The sequence below is a fragment of the Pecten maximus genome, chromosome 14 (genome assembly GCF_902652985.1).
Source record: "Pecten maximus chromosome 14, xPecMax1.1, whole genome shotgun sequence".
Lineage (NCBI taxonomy): Eukaryota > Metazoa > Mollusca > Bivalvia > Pectinida > Pectinidae > Pecten > Pecten maximus.
The window spans coordinates 35864574-35881720 of NC_047028.1; the positions used below are offsets into that span (position 1 = coordinate 35864574).

At 36.6% G+C, this 17147-nt stretch overlaps 1 protein-coding gene across 1 annotated transcript; it reads right to left on the minus strand.

Moving 5' to 3' along the window:
• Positions 1-1298: 1298 nt before the first annotated feature.
• On the minus strand, positions 1299-16684 carry LOC117342754 (methionine--tRNA ligase, mitochondrial-like). Its single transcript, XM_033904992.1, has 12 exons — positions 15857-16684; positions 14726-14841; positions 13651-13722; positions 13233-13319; positions 11960-12088; positions 11054-11159; positions 9981-10108; positions 6061-6176; positions 4755-4854; positions 4158-4269; positions 2834-3025; positions 1299-2235 (listed from the first exon to the last, which is right to left on the minus strand). Exons 1-12 carry the CDS (start codon positions 16062-16064, stop codon positions 1868-1870), a joined length of 1734 nt encoding a protein of 577 aa, XP_033760883.1. The 5' UTR covers positions 16065-16684; the 3' UTR covers positions 1299-1867.
• Positions 16685-17147: the final 463 nt, after the last annotated feature.

Below are 17147 nucleotides of genomic sequence, written 5' to 3' on the forward strand. Positions count from 1 at the left end.
CTACATTTCCATTGCCCTAGTCTGTATACTACCCGAGATTCCCTCACAGATTCATTCGTGAGGACGTTGACTTATCACGACAGTGCTATGTCAAATGTTTGCTCTATTGAAGCAAAACTCTTGCTCTTGCAGAGCCCATTTTTCTAACAATTGAAACATGTTGTATTCGTCGGCAGGTAGTAGCTTAGATAATCTGGTAAAAACGAAATTGTACATCTGTAGCAGTAAAGTGGCTTCCGAGTGAAAATAGCTATTTCGATATTCAAACAATCTAAGGAATCACAAAAAGTCCATTTCGTTCACTTGGCTGCTATTTTCCAGGTACGGGATCTTGTACGCAGATCGTCTTACACAAATTAATGTGGCTAGTTACTCCGAATTCTCAAACCAAGTTATCACAACGAAAAATGGTAATTTTTTGGTTTCAAATCATAAATTCCGAAGATGTTGAATCTTGTCCAAGTAAGCATTTATTATATAACTTTGCCTTGCGCAATGGGTGGATTTCGTTCGTCGTCTGCGGATATTTGGTTAGATTTTCCGGGTAGGTTGGACAGCGGTAGTCAAAAGATGTGTCCGTCATCTGGTGATTACTGGTTGATTTTCAGGGTAGATCTGACAGAGCCGGCCAATAGATGTTTGAGTGATCTGGTGCTATCTGGAAGTTATTCACGGCAGGTCTAACAGCTTTGGTCAATACATATGTGTGACATCTAGTAGATTTTCACGATAGGTCTGACAGCGCTGGTAAATAGATGTAAGCGTAATTTGGGGATATCTGCAGGTAAGTTTCCTGGTAAAATTCTGACCTAAATGAACAATGAGTCAGTATAGTGTGTCTATATCGTTTAGTCAGATATGATGAAGCTTTGGACAGTTGCTGGTTACTTGGAACATAGTTGTTTGTACAAATGTATTTGTCTTGTATCCTTGATAACCGAAATCCAACCACCTGAGTAGATAAATTGGCCTATACATGTATATGAAATATACCCTTCCACTCGTGTACACAGTAAAACATACACTTACCACTACAGGCACTGACAAACAAACACTGTTCTCAAAGAGGCAGTGGTCTCCTGTCAGTACTGAGGGCTTCAAGCCAATAAAACTGATCCTTGGATCACCGCTAGCTGTTGTTGGATTTTCGTTATATAACATACAATGTACAATAGAAACATCTACACCAAACAAAGATTTGTGTTGTTGTTGGTACTCGGAACCCCCCTTAAACAATCCTTAACAGTTTTTTTTCGCGGGCATAATTTTATCATGAATGAAAAACAAATTTCATAAAATTCCAGATGTGTTTCCCTCGGTCTTCATTTTAATACATGTATACATGTAGTTATATTCATTATCATTGATGTACTGCATTGATTCCTAAAACACAAAACATATAGCACTTGCGAGGATAGAAAAGTCTTGTATCAATAATTACTAGATTTTTAACAACTTTAATGATCTTGTCCATAAATTTGCAATATGTCCATGTATGCAAAATTAAAATGACCATTTGGTAAAGAAGTGCAAATTGAAAAAAAAAAAAAAAAACCAAAAAAAAGCACTCACAATATCTTGAAACTGTGTAAACCCGCTTGTTTGTAGTCATCAAAAGAATATAAGTAACTTACACAGGTACAAAACTATTAAAACACAATCTGCAAAAGTTCATGCTTCTGGGAAATCAGTGAGTCAATATTTGATCCTGGTTAATATTTAATCCTACCAGGTTAGTAAAACATCACATTGACCTCACCACAGGTCCATAACTGATAAATGTTAATGTATTTATCGCAGCCTTAGCCAATTTAACCACAGGAACCACAGGATGGCGATATCTCTACTGAAACAGTATTAATATTCATCACTTATGTTTTAACCTCTGCATCAAAACGGATTCCATTGGATTCAGTGTCTGTACATATTTCGGTGACGTCCATTGAACTTTAACCTTTGAATGAGCAATGTCCCTTTCTGAGTGAGGTACACCTAATCTGCTCAGAAGTCTTGAGGAGAAAGAGGGAATGACAGGCTGTACTAGAATTCCACACACTCGCAGAGTCTCCATGACAATATATATCACTGTATCTAAATGCTCCTTCTCTTCGACAGCTTTCACTAAAACCCAGGGCTCGTGATCCGAGACCAGTTTGTTTGCCCAGAACAAATAGCCCATTAATGTCTGTAATACCAAATACACATTACCGTCCTCATAGAATCTGTCCACTTGATCTGTAACGTAAAAATTAAAAATCAATATGAGTAAAGTGTCTGTTAATTTATAAGCACTTTCATGGTAAATGACAGTCTTTCTATGTTTAAGACATTTAAGTATTCAGGTTGTACCTGGGGTCACTTGTCGGGCAGGTGACACCAATACTTTTTGACATTAAATAGAGATATTGAATTGGACACTATATATTACGTCTCTAAGGTGAGAACCCAGAGAAAACTCATGTGGTCAAGCAGGCGGTCGGGCATGTGACTTCGATACTTTTTGACACTTAATAGAGGTATCAAACCCTAGTCTCCTAGGTGAAATGCCAAGTGTAATGTGGTAAAGCATCACACAGCACCAATATATAGTTTTATCCTGCAACTGCCACCGCATTGTCGGAATACACCCACCATATATATTTTTGCTGTATACGGCAGTGACGGAAAACAGCTGTATTTTGGAATCTTAGTACATGCGTCAGTTCGACTGACCTACTTCAAAGTGACAGACAAGGCTCGCCACTTTTGTCTTTCTTTACCCTCGCCAAAATACAGCTTATATTTTAAGACACTGACCATGTATTCTCTATATATCTGATGGACTAAAGCTGACCTGCTAGTCCGTAGAGCTCCTCTAGTTTTTGACGATCCTCTTCTGTAAAGTTGGTCAGAAAGGCATCAGTAGATGGCTTAGGGAAGAGCTGGTCTGGATTGATAGCTTTACTGGAAATCCGGTTCAACGCGTTCCCAATAGTATTCACCAACTCATTATTGATAACCTCAATAATCCTCTTCTCATTGAAATCTGAAACATTTTACGTTCTTTAATGATCAACAGTTAAAAAAAAAAATAATCAAGAAAGTGATATCAGTCAAAAATTCCATCTCTCCAAACAAAAGTGCTACATTGTATTATATTTTACAAGTAGCAATGATTTATTAAATGCAAAATACCTACAATATTTCGTCACAAAAACATTGTTTGTTTTCATTGATATAACGTTTAAAGTTATAATGAATAAACCTATGAAACTTTCTTTTACCTTGAATATTTTTGTGAGAAATACAACTTCTGTATTGTTTGTTTGTTGAAAATCTTTCTATGCATGATTATATTGATTTGCCAGAAAACAAATGTCAATACCTCCATACCATAATTACAATTATGAAAGTGGAAAAAAAAGATTTTTTTTTTTTTTTTTAAATGTAACTTTCTTTTCATTTCATTCATTCACATTGAGGATTATTTCTCTAAAAACTTGTCATATATTTCTCATGAATTATCATGAATCCTTTGACTTTGTAAAATAATAATATAGAGAATATCAGAAAAGTTGCCATTTCATGTGTATCATGCACATGTATACCAATCTCAATAACATGAGATATACACAATACAAGTGAGAAAAGCAGTCCACATCTACTACTCTATTTTAACTGTATTTTCCCACTTTGATGAAGTGAATTGGTTCCACTGGTAAAAGAATTCAATCTAAATCACATGAGAACCTGCTTCATCAGTGAGATTTAGAACCAAGATAACAAAAGGAGATTGTTTGTTTAGTTCATCCAGAGCAATAAGGGTAAAGTGTCTTGTCCAAACATACAAACACACCCAAAACAGCACAGACCTGTCTGTTTCTTAGCTTCCTGAGAAACACAAACCGACAAAGAAGGGAGTGTTGAACCACACACCTTGGGTCTTCACCTGAGGTTAAACGTTCTGCGCGATAACAAACTGAGCTATCGCAGCCCCCTCACCTGAGGATATGGGACAGACACTCTAACAGACTGAGCTATTGCGGCCCTCTCACAGACTGAGATATCATGGCCCCTTCAAATGGAAGGAGAAACTGTCTCAGATATTTTATGGTAAAATGCTCAAGTGACTTGGCCATTATCAAATCTACACATAATCCTGAGTATGAAACACTCACCATTATCACTCTGTGGGGTTCCCTGCCTCAGTAAGAAGTACCGTACACCGTCCACCGTGTACTTAGACATGCAATCAACAGGATCCACTACGTTACCCAAGCTCTTTGACATCTAAAGATAAACAAGAGTTTGTGGAGTAGAACATATTATATATATACATACATTCATTAAATCTAAAGTGAAAAATTTTATTTCAAAGTGACTAAAATATAAAAATGAGTAACGGATTGTCTTCCAAATTAACGTACTCCTTATGGAAGTGTAAGGAGATTTCACGATACTTAATTAGAGTAGTGTATTTCGCCCATGGACACAACCACAGCAGCACAGATGGGTATGTTTCTCAGATTTCCGAGAATCAAAAACGAATATGGGTGGGGAGCATCGAACTACAGCTCTCAGATTTTCACCCGAGGTTTGTTTGAATGGATTTACATACTTTTTTTAATTTCTTGAAAAATGGATCGGGCTTTCATATATTTTTCAAATTTATTACAATTTAAAGGAGTTTATAGCCTAATGAGCTAATAAAACAAATATTATTTACAGAGTGTTTGGAAACACACATTATACACCCCAGTAAATAGACTAATTACCTTTACTCCATCAACTTTCCAGTGGGAATGACACAGGATTTTCTTCGGCAGAGGAAGACCTGCGGCCATGAGAAAGGCTGGCCAGTACACTGCATGGAACCTGTCAGGAATCACAGTTTTCCAAGAGATTATAATAAATAATAATTTAAAGGGATATTCCAAACAAGTTAAGATTTTACAAGACTTTTTTTTATAGAAATTTACCGATAAAGTAACATGTATTTACTTCTGTTCATATAACTTATCTTACAATATATATGATATCTTATTTGTAGAAATTCTGTATATATGTCTATAGCTAAATCCACTTATAAATGTTAGCGTGGCCTTGATTGTGTCATAGCACATCACTGCACACAGATGCATGGGTTATTTTGTTTAACGTCCTTTTAACAGCCGGGGTCATTTAAGGATGTGCCAGGTTTTGGAAGTTGAGGAAAACCAGAGTAACCAGAGTAACCAGAGGAAAACAACCGGCCTACGGTCAGTACTGTACCAGGCAACTGCACCACCTGGGCTTTGAACTCCCAACCAAGAGGTGGTGGGCTAGTTATAAAGTGTCGGGATACCTTAACCACTTGGCCACCACGGCCCCTAAGATCAATGAACTGGCCAGAACATTACAATGAATACTTTACCTATGAAACCTGACAGAATACATGACCATGAAATTAATAGATACCCATTATTTTCGCCATCAAATATTGACCCCCATATTTTTCAGAGCTATGAATAAATTGTAACATTGGGCATTTTCATGACACTGAATATGTGCTTTGCCTGGTCAGAAACCTTCGTTTTCACAACAGAGAAAAGTGTTCATGGCCATGAAAGATGACAAAATTCATAGCCCATGAATTTCACAGGTACTGAACATTTTACATGGCCATGCATGGCTTACAATACATTAATGGAACTATGGAATCTAACAGACTAACTTTGATGAAGGTTAGTGTGCCTGCAGGCTTTGCACTGCCAAAGAATATGATGACTCCCAAACTGCACCTTGGCAGTATCAGTTCTTATTTGTAGCTACAAGCAAAATAATTTTCATGCATATCCATATTTTGCCAAAATTATACAGCATTTATTTCTGGATTTACTACTGTACTATTACTGCTGCCTGCATCTGACCATGAATTTGCATAGCTACCAGGTAGGTGTTAAAAACATCTGACCACATTGTACTTGTGGTAGGGATGGAAAATTATTTATAATTGCCCTTAAACAAATGATTTGGTACATCTCCTACATTCAGAGGTTGACATGTGTATGCATTTGTTTAATAGCCTCTGGAGTTACTTACTTTAGGATATCCTTGCCGACCACATGACAATCTGCGGGCCAATGGCTGTGATAGTCATTACCAGGGTAACCCGTAACAGTCAGGTAATTAGTGAGCGCATCCAACCACACATAAATCTATAGTAGAACATACACGAAAACTAGAAAATCTGTAGTAGAACATACACGAAAACTAGAAAATCTGTAGTAGAACATACACGACAACTAGAAAATCTGTAGTAGAACATACACGACAACTAGAAAATCTGTAGTAGAACATACACGAAAACTAGAAAATCTGTAGTAGAACATACATGACAACTAGAAAATCTGTACAACATACACGAAAACTAGAAAATCTGTAGTAGAACATACACGACAACTAGAAAATCTGTAGTAAAACATACACGAAAACTAGAAAATCTGCAGTAGAACATACGCGAAAACTAGAAAATCTGCAGTAGAACATACGCGAAAACTAGAAAATCTGTAGTAGAACATACACGAAAACTAGAAAATCTGTAGTAGAACATACGTGAAAACTAGAAAATCTGCAGTAGAACATACACGAAAACTAGAAAAACTGTAGAACATACACGAAAACTAGAAAATCTGCAGTAGACCATACACGAAAACAAGAAAATCTGTAGTAGAACATACACGAAAACTAGAAAATCTGCAGTAGAACATACACGAAAACTAGAAAATCTGCAGTAGAACATACACGAAAACTAAAAAATCTGCAGTAGAACATACACGAAAACTAGAAAATCTGCAGTAGAACATACACGAAAACTAGAAAATCTGCAGTAGAACATACACGAAAACTAGAAAATCTGCAGTAGAACATACGCGAAAACTAGAAAATCTGCAGTAGAACATACGCGAAAACTAGAAAATCTGCAGTAGAACATACGCGAAAACTAGAAAATCTGCTGTAGAACATACACGAAAACTATAAAATCTGCAGTAGAACATACATGACAACTAGAAATGCCATACCACTTGTTTATAAGCACAAGATTTATATCTCAAAATCAAAAAATTATGTTCAATGATAGGCATCATTGATTACCTCAAAGTGTTTACATCTAGCAATGCAAGGAGCAGTCAAAATAAGCTTTTGATAATCTGTATATGTTTTGTGACATCTTCTATAAAGCAAGTCTAATTTCTTGCGAGTTGTACTCTTGAATGCTTGATCAATTAATAGCTTGACCTTTTGACCTCAATCAGAGGAACCACTTACATTGACAGCTTGACCTTTTGACCTCAATCAGAGGAACTACATAGCTTGAACTTTTGACCTCAGTCAGAAGGGCGAATTACCCTTGATAGCTTGACCTTTTGACCTCAGTCAGAAGAGCCACTTACCCTTGATAGCTTGACCTTTTGACCTCAGCCAGAAGAGTCACTTACCCTTGATAGCTTGGCCTTTTGACCTCAGTCAGAAGAGCCACTTACCCTTGATAGCTTGACCTTTTGACCTCAGTCAGAAGAGTCACTTACCCTTGATAGCTTGACCTTTTGACCTCAGTCAGAAGAGCCACTTACCCTTGATAGCTTGACCTTTTGACCTCAGCCAAAAGAGCCAATTACAGTATTTTGCTGTCTATTGCCTCCACCGATTGATTTATTATTTGCTACATAATTATGTAAAAGTTCACTGTAAGGAAGAACCCTTGCTGTGTGTGTTAAGCACTCACTGTTGAGATCTGTATTGCCTTGACAAGTGATCAGTGTTAATAAACATATTTCTAGGTATACTGGTGAGTTGTTTTTACTTGATATGTCCATGTGCAGGTAAAAGTACCATTCATATTTTAGATGTAAACAGCAATGTTGGCACCTCATTGTACTACAGGGAAACACAAAAAGTTTACATCCGATTTGACAAGCTCATATGGCCTGCCATTTTTGTTTTTTTTAGAAACATATTATCAGATAGTCCCCAGAAGGTATTTTTTAATGTTTTAAATCATAGGCAATACACAAGATACCATAACAGTACCCTTGATAGTTTGACCTTTTGACCTCAGTCAGAAAAGCCATGCACTTACTCTTTATATGGCTTGAAGTTTTGACTTCAGTCAGAGAAACACTTATTTACCCTTGATAGCTTGTTCATTTGACCACCGCCAAAACACTAACTTATCTTTGATGCCTTGACCTTTTGACCTTAGTTAGGTCAGCCACTTACCCTTGCTGGGTTGACCTTTTGACCTCATCCTGGTCAGCAACCTTTAGACACTCATAGATCATTCTCATAACACCATATACGGTAAACCTCCGGTTAGTTCGAACAAAATTAAATAAATATTGACGAACCAGTTCGAATTATTCGAAATTATGCTTCAGAAAATAAGCGTGAGTTCAAACTATTCGAGTCAAAATCGGCGAAAATCTCGACAGAGTAAAATCATTAGACACAAACACATCCATCGTAAATCTGATACGTAATAACGGCGGCCTGAACAATGGCACATTTATAAAAAAGTAAAATGATAGTATTTTATTTAATTCAATGTTAATTGATTGTTAAAACATTCTTCATTTTGCGATAATTATTATGGTTATTGCGCGAAGCCGCTCGGTTAATGCGTAGCTACAGTGGGCCCAAAAACAGTACACGTTTCCTTTGTGACACAAAAGTTAAACATTTGTACAGTATAATCTTTGCATGGTTATATTTTTTATCTGAATCAGAAACCATCGCTATATTATTGTAATAAATGGTCTCTTTAATACATCGAAAGCAGTCTACATAACCTGTTGCGTTTACGAAAGCACTACTGTAAAAATATGCGATATATGTTGGTAAAATTAGGTCAGAACATCAACATGTCTGCTTTGAAATATACCCAGTCGTATTATCTACCAAACATAGTTGATACCTGCAAACTTATCCATCACTAATTGGGACACCTGTGGATTGTTTTGACTGGATATGAATGCTCTTCACGTCACTCAGCACGATCGGGCAGCCGATCCTTTCAACTTTACCGCAAGCGACACCTCGCGTGGCCTGCTTACCTATAGCGTGAGATGACAGGTTTTCAGGTAGTTCCTTGATTGGCAATACTTAAGAGATGTCCAGTCACAATTAAATAATCATAATGCTAAGTTAACATTAGTTATATGTGAAAATACACGGACGATTTCTTAGTTTGCCATACAGCGTGAATACAAATATCGCATGTTATTTATACATTGTCGGGGCCTAAATTTGCAACCAGTTGTCTCGTGCGTGGTGTGGTGTATTTTGGAATGTAAAAAAAAATTAATTAACGCTATAATATGTGGCATATATTAAATCGGACGCATTCTAATGATCACGCATACAATCTAATAACCTAGCGCTAAACATGCTTGCTGATCAAATTTAAATCTTGGCATTTTTTTCTGGGCCGGTCATCGGGCGAGTCGTCGCGAGCTTTCAATGGAGTTTACGGGGAAAAAAATCTTAATTTACGTTCTTCATTTGACAAGTTCGAACTATCCGAAATGGTGTCTGTTATAATCAGCCAGAGTTCGCTAAAAAATATTGTTTTTCTTGAAAAAAATGTGTGTTCGAACTCTCCGCGTGTTCGAATTAATCGGAGGTTTACCGTACATGTATACTTATATAAAAAAAACTCATAAAAAATATTTGTGCACTTTACATATACACCGACCTTTTGACCATAATCTGGTTTACAACCAGACAGCTGGTCTGACACCGACATTTTGACCGTAAATCGTGTCGGCTACCGCCAGACAGCTGGTCTGACACCGACCTTTTGTCCATAAACTGGTTAGCTACCCCCAGACAGCTGGTCACCTTTTGACCATTATAGTTTCAGCTACCTCCAGCTCATGGATGTTGACCACACTTGGTATATGTTAAAAAAAATGGTGTGATAACAAACATTTATATAAGCTGATCTGTCGGCAGTCACTGACCTTTTGACTGGCATCATTTGGTACGGCTATCCCCCAGGATACACGGTCACTGCTCCGAGTTACAGACAGATCGGCCAAGTTTTCTATCGTTCTCTGCACAATGTGTTTGAACTGCGGAGGCTGTATGACTGTAAAAACAAATGTTTTACAGACTTTCATCACTGAAAAAAATTGAGGCCTTTGACCTTTAACCTTGACTGATGAGAACTAAACAGGTGTAGATATGTCATAATGGTGTGTTGTGAATATAACATAAATCTGTCGGGGGGGGGGGGGGGGGGGGGGGGGGGGGGGGAGTTGTGAGATATCTTTACACAATCTTATCAGGTATGGACTCACGGAACCTATTTCTATATCATATATATCTATACTCCCTGTACTTAGTGCATTGGGTATAATTAAAATGTGGCAAATAATTAGGGCTATTCCAGTGAAATATCTACCCCACCCAGATTTTGTTAAGGAGTACCATCTATAGAATTTATTTAATAAGGTAAGAGGTAAAAGAAAGGAAATCCAACCATGTATAGAAGTGATTTATTTTGGAATCCTGTGGTCAGGTAGATATTTTAATGGAATAGCCCCTATAAATACAATATCACAGAATATTTAGACCCTGATAAGACATTGGTGACAAGTGAGTCATTGTCTTCTTGCTGTGTTAAATCAGAGGATATAAGCACCAAAAAACTGTCATGAAACCTGAAATGTTTGTTGTGTGTAATTAACATCATGGTTGCTAAGTAACCACTTATAAACTCAATAAAACTGGATCAATATTTAATACACTTCAACATTCAAAATTTCAAATGAAAAAAGAATTATTCACTAATATTATAAATATTTTCTGTATTTTCTCCATTTTAGATACTACATCTGTAGTAGAAAATTAAGGTCATTATCATTATTCTCTTGGTGCTCTTCAACACTATTTAAGGGATATTTTCATATTTTCTCCACTTTTTAACACTTGGGAGGTGTGTGCATGTGATATTTACCCTATTTCCTCCACTTTAGAACTAAATCATCTTAAAGGAATTACATGTATATGACAACTCAGTAAGTAGTACTACCTTCTGTATCAATCCATTGCTGTAGTTGAGGTTTGAACTCCGAGAGTCTGAACATGTAGTTTTCCTCTTCCATCCACAAAACTGGATGACCGCTCTCTACTGACACCTGTCAATCACACAAAATTTCAGTGTTTACATCACAAAGATGATGGCTTAAATCGTATAAAATGATTAGTTGGAACAATATGCCATTCATATGCCAAAGTACATGTAACACAGATTCTTGTATCAAAATCCATAAAATACAGAGGTGTAACAAAAAGAACTGTAGTGTATAACCTAACACTGCTTTAGAATCAATTCATATTAACAACATATTGGTGTTGGCAATGAATCTTACCAACTTATAAATTTTATAGAAATTGGTTTAAAACAACGTCTGGTGGTCAAGATCTCCAATTTGATTCAAGTAAAAATGTGGCTCAGAAAAACACTACTACATTTAAATTTGTAGGATTGCAACGTTACAGAATGTGCAACGTGGGCATGATGTCTAGACGATGTCTGCACAATGTCCACACAAAGTAATTCAATAGAGAGAACCCTGCTCTCCGTCCATCCAATGAACCTTCAAAACATTGGTGTCAGAACATCTCACTTCTGACACCAATGTTGTGAAAAATGACCAAATACAGTATACACCAAGCTATAATTTGCCGATAATGGCAAGTACAGGCTACAATCACTCAAGTACGGGTGCGTACAATAGTCCTAATATGAGCTTGACCAAGTGTAGACTATGGCTGTCACGCTCTACTGCCCATCACCTCTGAGTTGTCTTCTGATATCTCAAGTATCTCACTAAGGACAGATCTCACTAAGGACAGACAACTTGTCACATACATTAACAACACAATCGCACATCGCCTCGTTTTTTGTGAATTAAGTATGGATTCCAATATTTACCTTCTGTGTCTCTCCTGACTTTGTAGTAACATTTGTAACATCTTTATCAGAAATAAATGCTTCATCGGAAATGGAGTACCAGCCTTTGTATGTATCCTTGTAGATAAATCCATTATCATTCAGCACATTCTACAACAAGACAAATGTTATGTTGACTATCAGGGTTATAATCCATTCTCATTCAGCACATTCTACAACATAAAAACATCATGTCGGCGATTAGGGTTATAATCCATTCTCATTCAGCACATTCTACAACAAGACAAACATGATGTCGGCTATTAGGGTTATAATCCATTCTCATTCAGCACATTCTACAACAAGACAAACGTAATGTTGACTATCAGGGTTATAATCCATTCTCATTCAGCACATTCTACAACAAGACAAACGTAATGTTGACTATCAGGGTTATAATCCATTATCATTCAGCACATTCTACAACATAAAACATGATGTCGGCCATTAGGGTTATAATCCATTCTCATTCAGCACATTCTACAACAAAAAACATGTTGTTGACTATCAGGGTTATAATCCATTCTCATTCAGCACATTCTACAACAAGACAAACGTAATGTTGACTATCAGGGTTATAATCCATTATCATTCAGCACATTCTACAACATAAAAACATGATGTTGGCCATTAGGGTTATAATCCATTCTCATTCAGCACATTCTACAACAAGACAAACGTAATGTTGACTATCAGGGTTATAATCCATTATCATTCAGCACATTCTACAACAAGACAAACGTAATGTTGACTATCAGGGTTATAATCCATTCTCATTCAGCACATTCTACAACAAGACAAACGTAATGTTGACTATCAGGGTTATAATCCATTCTCATTCAGCACATTCTACAACAAGACAAACGTAATGTTGACTATCAGGGTTATAATCCATTCTCATTCAGCACATTCTACAACAAGACAAACGTAATGTTGACTATCAGGGTTATAATCCATTCTCATTCAGCACATTCTACAACAAGACAAACGTAATGTTGACTATCAGGGTTATAATCCATTATCATTCAGCACATTCTACAACAAGACAAACGTAATGTTGACTATCAGGGTTATAATCCATTCTCATTCAGCACATTCTACAACAAGACAAACGTAATGTTGACTATCAGGGTTATAATCCATTATCATTCAGCACATTCTACAACATAAAAACATCATGTCGGCGATTAGGGTTATAATCCATCCTCAATTTTTCCATAATATGAAGAGGAAAGAAGTTTATAACATTATTTACCCATATGTGGTGTACAGCTTTCACATGAGCTTCATCTGTTGTACGAACAAATGTGGAGTAGTTTATATCATTCTTCTTAAACAGATCCTGGGGAAAAAAGATAAAAATAGGTCTATAGCTTATATATAATTCACATCATAACAATTAACTGATAAACATAAGCTTGCAAGTATGTATATATATATAAGTTAAGGACAAATTTGTCTTATTAAGTAGAGTTATGTTTTGACGGTTCCTATTGTCTTTTGAAGCATTTTAAAAGGACTGCAGGGTAAACATGTTATATCTAAGAAATCCTTGCAAATTACAATAACAATAACGTATATAGTAATCATGATACCATAACTTTGAATATATATAAATACATGTATACAATATATATAAATGAAATATTTGATTAATGTTTTGTTTTTTTCACCTGAAACTTATTTGAGACTTCATCACAGAAAAGTTTGGGCGCCAAACCAGCTTTTTCAGCTGCCTGTTGAACCTGAAACAAAAGCAAAACCTTTATATATATCTTTAAGACAAAAGATTATAGTTTCACACAGGCTTCATACACAAAACACATTTAAATAATTACATAGTAATGTGTAAAAAGGGAACAGATACTAGTATGGGTAGTGGATATGACATTTTGTTTGAATTTTTTCAATACTTATATGACTGGTAAATTTGTCCAATCTAATTAAAATCTAGATGGTCATTTTCACTACGTTACATGAACATCTAACAACATCCCATAAGGGGTCACGTTCTGATGACCTCTGAGATGTGTGTATTTTTTACTTTCAGGGCGAATTGGCATTTTGTCGATGTCATCAAAGTAACACATTTCTTCACAGCATGCATCTGAAGCAAACCATTTCGGTACAGTATATAGCTACACTGAAGTGTATATGCTTTTTGGGACAAAATGACTTGAAACAAATTGACAGATTATACAAGCTATGCAATCTAGTCATGCTAGTTCGGACATATAAAATTCACTTCCAGGATTCTGGAAGTAGTCATTTGATTGGCTAATCCAAAAGGTCACCCTGACTGACCCCTTATGGGATGTTGTTAGATGTTCATGTAACGTAGTGATAATAACCGTCTAGATTTTAATTAGATCTAAACTTACCTAATATCTAATTGACAAGACTCTATAGTTCATCGATTTTCAGTTTTACTAAGATGAAGAATGAATGATATAGCACATACCTATACATAAATTATAATGTCATTATGTAGTATTAATATTTGTATTATAGAACCCTTAACATCACATGATTTTATAACGAGCATAATAATTGGTTATCACCACAGAAAAAACTCTATACTACTTGTAGATATTCCTAACTCTGAAGTATTAAAAGTGTGGAACTTTCTATACAATTTCTCACCAGGCCATTGCTTACAATTATCTTTCTACAATTTAACATTTGATTGATTCTATTTGTACATGTGATATCACAGTTCTACTTTGATTTGAATCAAGCCAAACTGACTTTCAATCCATGTTCATCTGTTCCAGTGGCAAAGAATGTCTGGACGCCTTTGAGCCGATTCCACCTTGCTAGTGAGTCTGCTACTAGTGCTGTGTACAGGTGACCGATGTGGGGAGCTGAAAAAATCAGAAACTTTTATCATAGCTTGATACAGTATTGCATGTAGCATGTTATATACTGTCAGCTAGTTATACATGTGTAGTAGGTGTAGGGAAATGCAAGCCCAGACTTGGGTTCGAACCCAGAACCTCTGAACACTAGCTGGATGTTCTACCAATTGAGCTACCTGGTCGCCGATGATCGACCCTGTCCAGATCGGCTACACTCTTCCCTCACTTTTTTCAAGTCTTCGACCCAGAAGACCTATACTAACAACTCGCAACCCAGGTTCAGGTACATGTATCCCCTAGACAAGTATATTTTCACCTCATTTAAAACAGTTTGGTCACAGGCACCAAATGAAGTAGGAATGGGAAAATACAAGGCCAGGCCAGGGTTTGAACCCAGGACCTTCGAAAGACTAGCCAGATGCTTTACCAATTGAGCTACCTGGTCGCGGATGATTGACCCAGTCCAATTCCGTTACACATGGAACCTGTTTTCTGACTTATCAAAACATTGTATTTACTTTAATATGACTATTGTGATTTTTTTTTCCAACTCGTAAGAGCAATTTTTGAGACGACTTTAATTATATATATTTAAGAAATAATTAACGATGATTCGTGTATTGTTGCAGGATATACAATGAGGACGAGGATATTTTGCAATTAAATTGATAACGAAGGCAGCAGGCCTGAGTTATTAATTAAAATTGCAAAATATCCGAGTCCGAGTTGTATATCCTGCAACAATACACGAGTCAAAGTTGATTATTTCTATTCTACCATGTACTGTTTTGTTCTGAGATCTACCTCTTTCTAATAGAAAAACGGTAAGAAACCCCGGGAAAACCTTGTAATTTATTGGAAAATAATACATGGTTTTAAACCAATCAAAACTGGCGTTGCATAGCAAACATGGTAGAATACGAGATAAAAATTAAAATGTCTTTGGTTACCAGTTGTGGAGGCGAAATGTCCGCCATTTTGCTCAGACTACTATCTGTGTAATTAGAAGCATGCACTATACCTGCATTGACGTAGAAGATAGGTGTCGATACATAAAATGTTTTCTCTGTTCTCTGATCACGATGTGATTGTGAAGTCGTTCGAGTTGACGTCGTCTGCAGCCATCTTTCTATAATCTTCTGTCGCCTTTTCACGAAAACACGTGCATAGCCGCGCCATCTGTTCACAGAGGTGATCGCTTTAGATGGGTTAGTTAATCTTATTACCATATTTGTTTATAAAACAGAATCATAGGCATATATTCAGTGCGACGAGTCCCCGGTCTGCAACAGGAAAGCATGTATTTTATTGAACCGGAAGTACGATTTACCGTACAACACACGAGAGACGCCTTACACCGACTCAGACCGGATGGACAGCCAGGGACCGTCTGGAACACTCTTGTTTTTATCTCCGTAGAAAATGTGATTCTAATCGCATTTATCGCTCATATCTTACTAATAGGAACGCATAGCCGATGTAGACCTTATTAATAGATATTCATCAAATCGGAAAGGGTCCAAAGATAAAAATTGTTTGCTAGAATGTAAGAGCGACAACTCTTCCTTGCTCGATGGGAAAAGTCCCAGTAGAACCCCGTACCCAGAGGTATTCCACAGGGATCAGTGCTGGACCACTCCTTTTTGTATTATATAAATTACAAGCAATTTTAACAGCACGGTAACGGATACTTACCTTTTCGCTGATGAACGAAGAAATGATTACCAAGGTGCGTGAAAAATTGAATCCTAAAAAGTCACCAGGGTTAGATGAAATGTGTCCAGACTTCCTACAGAAGACTTTCTTATCTATATCATTATCGCTAGCTATAGCCTTCAACCAAACTCGTCGAGAGGGAACCATCCCGATCGATTGGAAGCATGTTTTGTTGTTGTTGTTGTTGTTTTTTTTTTTTTGTTTGTTTTGTTTAGTTTGTTTTGTTTTTTTTTTTTGCGGTCCAAACGACTGGACCACATGGACCGGTGTTGTTCGTTTATGAAGTAAAGACGGACCTGGTGATTTTGTATTGTTATCAGACGAGCCTTGACAAAGACTTCCAAGGCCCGTATTAACATTTACAGGTACATCAAGATATATGTTTGAAATATTACATTTAAAAACTGACGAACCGGTTTGTCCGCATAATCGAATAGTCCCTTATATTTAGTGTGTGCGATTTTTAAGAAGGGAGATAAGAGGGTATCAGGGAACTATAGGCCAGTCAGCCTAACATCCGTGTATATGTAATGTTATGGAAACTATTGTTCAGGAGCATATCAATAAATATACGCGATCAAATGATCTGTTCTTCC

Excerpts from the sequence above, each read along its gene's own strand:
- LOC117342754 (XM_033904992.1), bottom strand. The coding sequence starts at position 16,064 with ATGGTAATAAGATTAACTAACCCATCTAAAGCGATCACCTCTGTGAAC. Across the intron at positions 13,320-13,650 it reads AAGTCTCAAATAAGTTTCAG|GATCTGTTTAAGAAGAATGA; the intron begins GTGAAAAAAACA and ends TTTTTTCCCCAG. Across the intron at positions 4,270-4,754 it reads GGAAAGTTGATGGAGTAAAG|ATGTCAAAGAGCTTGGGTAA; the intron begins GTAATTAGTCTA and ends GTTTATCTTTAG.